Source organism: Pteropus alecto, unplaced genomic scaffold, assembly GCF_000325575.1.
Source record: "Pteropus alecto unplaced genomic scaffold, ASM32557v1 scaffold81, whole genome shotgun sequence".
In the NCBI taxonomy this organism is placed as follows: Eukaryota; Metazoa; Chordata; class Mammalia; order Chiroptera; family Pteropodidae; genus Pteropus; species Pteropus alecto.
Window position 1 is genome coordinate 21,176,759 of NW_006433378.1, and position 11,893 is coordinate 21,188,651.

An 11,893-nucleotide genomic window follows, 5' to 3' on the forward strand; every position below is an offset into this window, starting at 1 on the left:
TGCTCTATGTGTCTTGGACTTTAATAAACTTATCTAGAAAATCTGTTCATGCATGAATTAGGACATCTGCTGCCTGCTTCCACAATGATTTAGGAGTTTGGCTTCTTGACTGTAAACATTGAAATGAATAATTCTCAGTCAGAGGTGCAAGTGATAGAATTTAGGGCATAAACAGCAGGTGCAGCTTCTTGAATTGCTGAAAAATGCTGTTTTTCACAGACCTCCCTGGACACCTGGACAAGAGACCTTGAATTCCATGCTGTGCAGGTAAGAATCTGGGGCGTTATGATGGATTAGTCAGAGTTCTCCAGACAAACAGAAACAATATTGTCGAGTGTGTGTGTGTGTGTGTGTGTGTGTGTGTGTCTGTGTCTGTGTGTCTGTGTGTCTGTGTCTGTGTGTCTGTCTGATGCTTGGTCATCCCGGGAAGAACTGATGTCTCCGCTTGAGTACCACAGCCTTTTAAGGTAGAATTTCTTCTTTCTCAGGGCACTTCAGTCTTTTTCTCTTAGGGCCCTCAACTGATTGCACAAGGCCCACCCACAGATAATCTGCTTTACTCCAAGTGTACTGATTTAAATCTCATCAAAAAATACCTTCACAGCAACATTAGACTAATATTTGACCAAACACTGGGTGCCGTGGCCTACCCAAGTTGACACATGAAATTAACCATCACATATGCCCCTGAAGGCTAGTGGATCTCTGCCCAGGGCTCTGGGCCCTGCACACCCCGACCTTGTCTCGAATTAAAATGTGCAGAATCCTGTTTTGATTTGGTTTATCAGAATCCTCTCAGATCAGAGAGGTGCTCTTTATGTTCGGTTGACTCTTTAATATTGCCTTGTTCTAACTACACGCTTGGCTGGGCATCCATGTTTACCTGTATGAAAAACGGGATTTGCAACAGTCCAGGGCTTTCTGGCCTAGTGGCTTAATTTACGAATCAAGCCCTCTTTTCTACAACTTATTCAATGTTTTTCCTACGGTAAAATCAGGGCTCTGCAGCTTTCCCTTATGTGATTGATGGGCAGCAAGAATCCAAAATCAACCAGCACACGACACTGGGGCCCAATGACCATCCCAGGTACTCACAATCCACACCTAGGTCTGATGTCCCCAACAGCCAGGTGAGGTTAGCTCATCATCAAGGGGACCCCAGGCTCCAGAAAAGCCATGCTGAACTGGACTTGATAGTTACTCAAAACAGCTTCAGCTCCTCTCAAGCCCCTAGGGCCCCTCTGCCACTGGCATCACTTCCTGTGGTCATATGTCACTGCTTGAGGAGCAGAGCGAATGTCCTGGGCCGTAGTTCTTCCCACAGCCTGGGGTGATGAGAAAGTGTGGCCACATCTGTCCTTGTTAAACTGATGACGCAGGTGAGATGTGAGGTTTGTTTTTATCCTCGAAGAGCCAGAAGGACCCACCTTTTTGGTTCCAGCTGGGGAGACACTTCTCTTAAAGGGAAGTGACTGGCCGAAGGATACCTTGCTGCACCCACAGGAGGAAAACCGGAAGGAAGGGGGAGGGGTGCAGCTCTTTGGATGCGGGAGGCTGGAGTCACAGGGGACTTGTGTCCCCAAGCTCAGAGCTCAGGACGCAGGGGCCAGGGACCTGCTTCCTCCTCCCACTTGGTCATGTCCCACTGCTGTGGGACATGATGTCTGCTGTGCAGACATCTCCCTCCAGAAGCCCAGTGGCTCATCACTCCCTGGCTCTTCCCCTCCATCCAACAATCCACAACATTAAAAGAGTCTTGGTGGATCATCCGTTACGGGGCCACATCTTCAAAGTGTCCAGTTTTGTAAATGTTCGTGCGCATATATAGTGGGTGGTTTGAAGAAAACAAGACGCTCTTTTGTGTGGGGCTGGCATCTGGGGCCTCCTGTGGTCTCCTCTCTGATCTGCCTTGAGGGGTTCGGGACTGTGCGTGGGGGTCCAAGGTGGACCTTTTGAACCAACGGCTTCAGATCCATCGCCTGCCCTCGGGCCCGCGGGTGTGGGGAGCACTCCCAGCGAGCATCGGAAGGAACCTGGAGAGGCCCGCAGGCGGCAGCAGCCCTGCTGGGAGGGGAGCTGGCCGTGGGCCTGGGCATGTCCGAGGGGGGAGCGTAATTAGTCTCTCTGAAGATCTGCGTCTGTGACGTAAGGCAGTTTGGCATCCTGCTCCCTAGGAAATCTCTTTTGTGGAGAAAATAGGCCATGCGAATGAAGAGTCGTAACTAGGTGATGCGTTGCCTTTGGTAACCTGGGCTTGGAGGTCACTGAGATTGGCTGGCTGTAAACAAACACCTATCCCGTGGCCCGTGGACCCTTCCACATGGACTGACCCAGCAGTTTGTCCCGAGCAGGGAGGGGTCAAAGCGAGGGTGTGAGGTTGGGGGCGGGATGAATTCTTAGCATCCCCTGAGAAACAGATCACTGTGAAATCACCCATTATTTTAGGCTAGAGGGGGAGGTTCAGGGTGCTTTTGGAGGAAACGCCCAGGCACACGATCCTGGGCTTTAGGTCGACAGGGCGGTTGGAGCAGGAGCTCCCAGAATTTTCAGTCCTCGGGCCATTTGCCTTTCTTCGGCCTCCACGGCAGGCTGTCCGCTCATTGCCAAATATCCCTTTGTTGGTTTTAGGACAGAATTCTAGAGCCACCCTTGGTCTCTTTCTACAGAAAACTCATGCCTCGTACACCTCTCGGTGCTGGGTGGCAATACTGGCCCCCAGAAATTCTGCATCTTGATCTTTTAGCTTTGGAGAACCCACGGAGGTTTGGAAAGGAGCTGGGATGCACCCGTGAAGGCGCCAGCAAGGCGGCCCAAAGGAAGGGGTGCCCGCTGTCCTAAGACACCGTCCCCAAAAGCGGGGAACTGCAATTTCATCTTTTCTTCTAAATGCCCTTTCGCAGCATATCACAAAAATATGTTTGGTTTTTTTTTTTTTCCTGTTCAAGGTGTTAACATGTAGACCTGGGGATTTTTTTTTTTTTTTCTCATAAGAAGAGAGATAGAAAGCACAGAGCGAAAGGAGGAAATTCTGTCAGACTTCTCCGGATGGGCCCGTCATGTCCCCTTCGAAAGGGTGAAAGTTCGTTTGCTTTTGCCTTTGACAAGAGGGCCTATGGGTGTTTTGCAGAAATAGGGAGAGAGGAAGGTGGTGAATTATGATTGGTCTTGGCTTAGGCGACCTGGAGCTTCGGGCCCCTTCTCGCTCTGTAGCGTCCTGTGTGATAACCTGGGACACGCGGCTTCATTCGTAGCATCCCGGATACCCACCTGCAGCCCCAGGACTAGCGTGGTCTCCGCCTCTGGCCAGTGCTGTGTCCGGCCTTTCTGTCCACCCCTGGAATCACCTGGCCTTGCCCCGGGCTCTCAGAGGGTAGTGTGAAGTCAAGGGTTAAGCACTCTGAATTTCAGGGCTGCGAAAATCTGAGTTTTCCTCTTGCTCCTGGGTGGATTATTTAACCCCTCCAGCTGTTCCCTTGACTGTAAGAGCGAGTAACAGAGCTGGCCTCTTCATGGGACAGGCTTTCGTGCAGCATCTGACACTCCGAATGTCCTTAGTAAAGGCTGATGGCGGCTGCTCAGATGCCTCCACTGGGGACAGGCCACCTCAGGCATGGCTTAGACCCCTCGCGGTGACACTCAGGCTCAGCTCGGCATCCCCGCTTCCCATGGCTTCCTGGCCACTCTTGCCCATTCGAACACTAGAATAATGAACCCCAGTCCACGAAGGCTTTGAAAGTCCTCATTGGAAAAGGCTGTCCCAGTGCAAGGAGATGTTGCCTTGAGAAGCTTTGCAACAACGTCAATGAAAAATAGATGAGCGCTCTCGAATTGCAGATGCTCTTAAAGTGTAAGGCAAAAATGTGAAAATCTGCCTTTTTTCCCCTCACTCGGGGTGAGGTCAGGGATTCAGCTGCCTCTGTTTGATAGTAAAGATCAAACACAGTCTTTAGGGCCAGAAAAAGAACAACTTCTTAGCGGCATCGCCCTTCCCAGAAGCGTGAACTCAGTTCATTTTAATTCCTTTCAGCTTCCACTGGCTTTCTTTTCTTTTTTCTTTTTTTAAATACTCGATAACTATGTATTAAATCTTCTCCACGTGCCTGGCTTTATGCTCACGGCTGTGGGTTTGAAGATACAATAGTCAAACTCACTTCCGTCAGAGGGATTATAATCGAATTCAATAAAGGCAAGATTACTGCAAAAATGGCTAAGTGGCGCCAGTTTTAGGTACACAGGTTAAGTGCTCTCATGACCAGGGGGCGGGAAAGCGTCAGAAACTCACCCAGGGAGGCTCTGGGTCCGGTGGGTTTCTTGTCACATCTCAGCTTAATCGAACACACAGGAACAGATGTCAAGATGAAGTGGCTGCATGTTCTTTGCAAAGTTGCTTTTGCAAAACCACTGCAGTGGGCAGAATCTCAGGGCCCTACTTTCAATAAGACGGCGGATTTCCAGAAGTCCTCATCTGCTTTGCCTTAGCTTGTTACACTCGTTCTAGAATACTTGACCTCCTAGGGATGACCTTACCCTTGCTGGAACACCTTGAAGCAGCTCGGTGCAGGGAGCTGGCAACGGCCAAAGCCTGCCTGTGGCCCAGGGGGAGGGAGCTGGAGCATCTGCGGGGCCTCGGCTCTGGCCTTGTTCAACATGCATTTGGGAGCATAGAGTCGTGAAAAGCTGGAGCTCTTCATCTACTTGGATGACTCTTCAAACAGGGATCACGTCGTATATTCTCGTGTGGATCTGAGTACATACATGTGTTTGCTTCCGATTTGAAGGATAAAAAGCCCAAAGAACAAGAAAAAAGAGGGGATTTTCTTCATCGGCCGTTTTCCAAGAAGTTGGACAAGAACCAGCCCTCGCACAAACAACCCTCGGCCTCGCTCATCACGCAGATTCAGAACACCAAGGCCCTGCTGAGGGACCGGAAGGCCCCCAAGTCCGGCTTCCCCGACAAAGGTGAGTCAGCTCGGGGTGCTCTCTAGGCCGCTCGTGTTGAGTGGGGTGGCTGCTGTGTAGGCCTTTGGGACAGACACGATTCCTGTGCTTGTGGGAAAGCCGAGTTAATGCACCTCAAATAACCTGGAAACAATGAACGTCATCTCTGCGTGGTATTGGCCACCTGTGTGGAAAGGATTTGAGAAAGCAGAGGTGGGGTGCGTGGGATCGTGGGTGCAGTGATGGAGTGCACAGGATCATGGGAACAGAAATCAGGGCGTAAGGTATTGCAAGAGTAGAAGTTGGGGTGCAGGAACAGAATTTGGGAGGAATGGTATTGCAGAAGCAGATATAGAGGTGTGTTGTACTGTGGGGCAGAGATTGGGGTACGTGGTATTGTGGGAACAGAGATCAGGGAGTAAGGTATGGCAGGAATGGAGATCGGGGTACACGAGTAGAGATCGGGGTACACGGTATTATGCACTAGGGACAGGTTTCAGTCTGCAGGGGCAGAGACCGGGGTGTGGGAACCTTCACCGGGGAAGTGGACCCTGGCAGACACTGAGGTGGGATCGGCACTGAGTCTGGGCTCTGGGTGGAAGGTGCTCAGGCCCCAGCTCCATGACTCCTGTGGCCCGAGGTCCTTACCCTCTGAGGGTTTCAGTTGGTTCGTTTGCTTGTGAAAGGAAACCTCCCTGTCAGAGCCATCGGGTGGATTTAGGGAGACAAACGTGGGCTTCTCTGCCACGATCAGAGGCCAGCACGTCAGGTAACTGGTAAACACGAGTCTCCCCCCGCTCTGGGACGAGCACTGAAGGGCACTGGGTTGTGTCCTGAAGCAAGCCAGGGGGCGGAGGAGAGGTTCTTATTACCGCAGGGGGATGGGAGACATTGCCAAGTCCGATCCTCAGTCCCTTTGTTTTGAATATGAAGAGACCGAGGGTCCAAGAGAGCCTCAGCTGTCTGAGATCAATTGGTGGTTACCTGGGGCAGCAGGGAAGCATGAGGAGATTCGTACCTGGTTCTTACCCAGAGAAGAACAATTCCATTTGGTTCAGTTTCTTCCTCTAGGCCTCAGAAAGGCAGGGTCTCGCCAGAGGGGCTCTGCTGGTCCCTCCTTCGTGGACTCTTTTCTGGCTTTGTGACCAGCCGCACGTTTGGGCCCTTGACTGCGCCATCCTATGGGTCTCCCCGAGGAAGTCCGGGTCAGCCCTGCATATTTTGGGGTAACTTTTATACCACAGAGCTGGAGTCTGTTCCTTGCTACTTTCCTGGGCTGAGTGGCATTGTTTCTTTGCATTTTTCTTTCATCGTGGGACGTGAGCGTGTATTCACTTAGAGGTGCTCTGGAGCCCAGATCATCGCTGGCACCGAGCGTTCGCTGTGTGGCGGGCACTGTTTCAAGCTCTTCTCCCAGTGAGATTATTCTCATCCTCGTTTCTAGAGCCAAGGAAGTGGACACAGAGACTCGTCCAAAGTCAGGGAGCTGGTCAATGGCAGAGTCCAGCTTTCCAGCCGTGCAGCCTGGCTCTAGATCTTTCTCCTGAACGCTGTAGCCTCCTGCTTCCTGGAAGGGATTGCGGGAAGAGGAGCACGTGTGGTCACAGGGTCCTTCTGGTGGCCGTGGTTTTTTTTTGCCGGGGTCGTGCGGTGTCCGGGTCAGTGCCCTGGGGGCTGGCTCTGAGGTGGACCTCAGTAGGGTGCCATGGGAGGCACCCTCTCGAGATCTGGGGAGTGAAGGAAGCAGGGCTGGACCGAGGGGGGAGTCGGGCTGAGAGCTGGGAGCACGGAGCCATCTCACGGAGGGGAGGGGATGCTCACGTGCCAGCTGGAGCACCGGGGACACCAGCCCTTCATGAAATTTTACTTCTTCCCTCTGGTGAGCTTCAGGCACCTGTGCCAGCCTGAGGAGGCGGTTTACTTTGGCATCTGTGTGTTTGTTTACGGAACGTGAGGATTCCCAGTGCCCTCGGATGTGCCCCACATCGCTCCCCCTGAGCAGCAGCTTGTTCCTGCTGCTGGGCCCTGACGGGGTTCTGTAAAATGTGACGGCAGAAAAAGGAGCTTGTTCCATGGGAACTTGGCTTGATTTCCCTCGGCTCCACATTGGTGGGGGTTTTCCCTTGCTTTGCTGGCACCGTCTGCAAACCTGGATTCCAGTCCGTGCCAACTTGAGCTGGAAACCGTGGGGATTGGCTCGTTGCCTGAAATATATAGATGAAGAGTGTGTCGCCCCCGTTCAGAATTGGATGAGGCTCCAGGGAGGTCAGAAGTCATGAGGGAACCTTAAAAAGGAAGGAAATTCTGGCACATACTACAACTCGGATGAACCCTGAGGACATTATGCTCAGTGAAACAAGCCAGTCGCAAAAGGACAAATGCTGTAGATTCCACTTACACGAGGTGCCTAGTGTAGTCCAATTCGGAGACAGAAAATCGGATGGTGGTTGCCAGGGGCTGGGGGAGGGGGGTGGGGAGTTATTGTTCGGTGGGTACCGAGTTTCAGATTTACAGGAAGAGCTGTTTCACAATGACGTGAATGTACCTGACGTTTCTGAGCTGTACACTTGAAAACGGCTAGAATGATAAATTTGTGTTCATGTATTTTTTTACCACAGTTTTTAAAAAGTCACGAGGGGAAATCTTCCAGGGCTCGCAGGCCCTCCGCACGTCAGGCCCCATGTGCCGCCGTCAGTTCGGTCCCAGCTCCTTCGAGCTGGAAGCCTTTTTCATTCGAAGGCTCTTTGGCAGGGTCCAGGATTTTAAAAGGAGAGCAGGTGTTAAGCCGGTGCCACGAGGCAAATCGGAGCCCAGGAGGCCTCCTGGCACCAGCCTCCTGTCCCCGCCATTCTAGCAGGACCTTCTGGTCCCTGCGGGGAGAGCCGGGTGCCGAGGCCGTTTGCTTCTTGGTGCCTGGTGCCCTCCCGGGCAGCGGGGAGAAGGGCCGCGCCCCCGGCCGGCGTGGCTGTGCTCATGATTTCCTTTGCTTTCCCGGTGCAGATTCCTTCGGCTGCCGCAATCTTTTCCGCAAAACCTCAGACTCCAGTTGTGTGGCTTCGTCTTCCATGGAGTTCATCGCCGTCCCACCGCCCAGGACCCCCAGGATTGTCAAGAAACCGCAGCCCCCTCAGCAGGGGCCCGGGAGCAGCAGCATCCCCACCAAGGAAGACCCCCTGGTGCTGGATATGGTCCGTTCCTTCGAGTCTGTCGATCACGAGGACCACACGGAACTGCTCTCCCCCTCCGATCACTATAGGATCCTGAACTCCCCTGGAGGCTTGGCTCGTGGAAACCCCGGTGAGCGGACGCTGTCTCCGGCTCTGCTGCCCGGAAGCCCGTCACCTCTCCAAACTCCTTTGCATCCCACTCTGGTCTCCTTTGCTCACGAAGATAAGAACTGTCCCCCCAAAGAGGAGGGTGTGTACTCCCCACCTCCAGTTTGCAGTAACGGCACCACACAGCCCCTGGGGAGCCCGAATTGTGTGAAAAGTCGAGGCAGGTTCCCCATGATGGGCATCGGACAGATGCTGAGGAAGCGGCATCAGAGCCTACAGCCCTCTGCAGACAGGGCCTTGGAGGCCAGCATGCCCCCGCTGCAGCCCATGGCCCCCGTGAGCCTTGCCTTCGACCTGGCCGATGGCGTGAAAGGCCAGTGTTAACCTGGGCCAGCGGCGGGACGCTGGGTATTTCTAAGGGCGGTAATGGAACAGGATGTGAAGATTCAAAGGGAGGCCTCTCTCGCAGCATCCTTCATGCCTCATGTCCTCCTGCCAGGCAGTGTCCCATCTGTGGAACAGCTGAAGTCCATAGGCTGAAAGCCTGCAGCACCCAGTCTTGCCTAGGGACCCCGGAGATGCTGGCGTTGACTGGGAGGGTTGGCTGTGACTGCAGCCAGTGATGGTTCACACCCTCTTACTCACCGGCCCTCCGCCCACCTCCCTCGGCTGGGCTCCACGGTGAGCACCATGCATCCGCCTCTGGGCTGCTCAGATCACAGACTGTTACCAGATCTTTCTTCACTGTGTGCTCTGCGTGTGCCTCTCAGTGGATCATTCTCTTTTCAGCAATCGGCCACCGTCGTGTGGGGACTGATGGCCCCGTCACAGAGCGCTTTCTCCAGACCACGGTTTTCCTTCCTTTTGTAGAGGTGAATACCTGGAACACCGGGCCCCAGGAGCCTCAGAGGAAGATGGGTGGGAGTCTCGGCCACCAGCACCACCCCTCAGAGCGGAAAGGGGCAGCTGGGCAAAGACCGATCCAAACAGTGAGGACTCCAGGGAAAGGAAAGACCAAAGAGAGGCACGCGTTTCCGAAACAAGATTTTGACAGTTTTGTGTTGTTTTTTTGGTTGAAACTTACTAATAGTTAACTTATCTTCTCCAAAGATGACTTTTCTTTATGTGATGTCATTAAGTCACGGTAGCATAATTTTTAAAAACCTGATGGAGAGATGAGAAGCGATCCTACTAACCTCCTGTTTTAACGAGAGGATAAGCACGCAGGGCCTAAAAGCCCACCCAGGTGGTGTTTTCCGGTGGCTGGTAGCCTACGGCGACCTGCAGGAGTGGGGCATGATCGCAGCCGGCTGTCAACGCAACCCTGATCCTTCTGGAAGGCGTAGGACATAATTTCAGTACGTTACTTAGAAGGAGAGAAAACGGTTAAGGTTGAATTTGGAGGCATCTGGAAGGCACATTACTCTGTGCAATGCAGTTTTCAAGCTGCCAGGAAAACAAGTGTAATTGGGAGCTCGGCTAGTTTGCCGTGAGCTTTGAGCAGGCTTGCCCGCCAGGGATCGTGTTCAGAATGGAGTACCGTGTCTTCTTTGAGGAAAGCAGGGCTCCCCAAACAGGCTTTGAGTTCATGTTCCGTTTTCACACCTCTTTTTCAAGGATCGAACCAAAGACGCATCTCCGGTTCTGTGTCTGTGCCATCCCTGTGTGCGTGTTCTGTGGACCCCGTGTTGTCTGAGCGTGTCAAGCTGGAGCCTGCCAGGGGGCTGCCTTCACGTGGGGCCTGGGCCCTGGCACTTGGTAGGGACCCCTTGGTCATGAGCAGAATTGGAAAAAGAAGAATGATTGGCATAGGTTGGAGAGCGGTTAATCCAGGAGACAGATGACACAACGGCGTGGAGTCCTCGACTGTTGGTTAGTGCAGGTGTGACAGAAATCAACGCCGTGGCCAGCCCAGGATTTGTCCTCTCAGCTCGCCGAAACAGGCCACTCCTTAAGGACTACGAAGCCCACCTTCGTTTTTCCCGGCAGCCAGCCCATGGCAGAGAGTGGCGGACTGGTTTTCACCTTCGGTCATTTACCAGTGGTGACTTTGCCCCACAGGTCTCTGAGCAAGGAGCAAGCGGGTATTGGCTGGCCCCTGAAGCCATGGCGATGCCCATTGTGGGCGGACCTTGAGGAGACCTGGAGCTGCTGCTTCCGGCTCGGTGGGGTCAGCCCGGCTCTAAGGCTTGTTAGGAGGGAGTCAGGCTCCTGGCTGTTGGTGTTATTTCTTTGTATCTTCCAGACTGGGTTCTGGAACTCTCCATTGAAAACAGAGCTTTTTAAGCAGAACAAAGAGCCCCTCTCCATCTGACATGAAAACGTTTGGATGTGGATCAGTGAAGGAACCTTTTTTGAAGATGGTTTCCGGCTGCAAGTGGCCCGCTGTGCAGGTTCGCAGGCTGTGTATCTGTGCCTTGTGAACTTCTAGCCCTCGATGTCTCTTTCCTGTATTTTACTTTCCTTGAGAACGTGAGCATTTCTGCGTCATTGTTAGCTCATTGGGACGTTTCCCATTCCTCGCTTGCTTCAAGAACAGCTGTAGCCTGTCATCCAACTAACTGACCATGTCACCATGGGTAACTTGAACTGTGAACTCAGGTTTATTCCAAACCCAGTGAGAGATGAGAGGGAGTGAGGAAGGGGGTAAACTGTATTTTTTGTGTGTGAGCACCTGACAAATCTATGAATTCGAATGAGAGAAGAAATGTTAAATTCTTTATTATTTTATTATATTTATATGGAAAACTTGACTATCCTTTTGGTAAGTTCAAAGTGTGTTGTCTCTTTGACCCATGACTGTCCATCATTAGTCTGTGCCTGTGACCTCAGTCGGCCTGTAGTTACTGATGGAAATGACTGAACTGTGATTGTGTGAAGTCCGGGAGGAAATGTCAACTTTAATTGTATAATTTGGTCATAAGTAAGAACTGTATTTATGTCACCATTATTAAATGTATGTACTTTTATAATGACTGTGAAATACACTTTTCCCTCACTATGACGGCTTCATTTATTTGCTAATAAATCTTAAAACACTGAGGACGTTGCAAATAGTTGTATTGTCTTCTACATAAAGTTGTTGGCCCAGCAAATGACAAGATACAAGTAGGAATCAAATTGTGGGGCGTTTGAAGACTTTTTCTGCTTCAGTATCCTTGCTTCGTTTCACTTGTAACAGATATGTCTACAGAAGTCATGTGACTGACATATGACAAATGGCAGCTCAAGATAAGTCAGCATTTTTCTCTTTTGGGGGAGAGGTTCAGGATCTCCCACAAAGACTCTGAAAATGGCACATGAAGATTGACACCTGCGAGCATGACCTCTAGGTTCTGTCCTCGTTTTAGGCCTTGGTGGTGGGGAAAGGGGGTGATGAATGGAATGGGAGGGGCGTCTACATTGGCTGTTTGGATTGTCACAGTTCTGACTCGGTTCGTAACTGTTCACCAAAAGTTTTTCATATGTACCTTCTTGCTCACACCCTTGTGTCCCCTGTGCAGTGTGGCTCAGAGGGTGGTGTGGTAAAAGCAAGAGACCCTGCAGGAAGCTCTGAAGTGTGAAGTGTCTAGTTTTGATGATGATATATCTTTCAGTAATCAGAACATTTTAGAACAGGAAGGGACGAGAGATTATCTGGTTCGACGCCAGCTTTTTTTGAAGAGAAAACTGGTTTTGGT

The 11,893-nt window shown here is 51.9% G+C and overlaps 1 protein-coding gene across 1 annotated transcript in view; it reads left to right on the plus strand.

Moving 5' to 3' along the window:
• The window catches only part of HUNK (hormonally up-regulated Neu-associated kinase), a 103,413-nt gene extending 92,158 nt beyond the window's left edge, over nt 1-11,255 (plus strand). Inside the window, exons 11-13 of the mRNA XM_006908267.2 lie at nt 220-267; nt 4,779-4,959; nt 7,939-11,255. Of these exons, the coding sequence (XP_006908329.2) occupies nt 220-267; nt 4,779-4,959; nt 7,939-8,597 (888 nt within the window). The 3' untranslated portion in view covers nt 8,598-11,255. The remainder of the gene's footprint in view (nt 1-219; nt 268-4,778; nt 4,960-7,938) is intronic.
• Nucleotides 11,256-11,893: the final 638 nt, after the last annotated feature.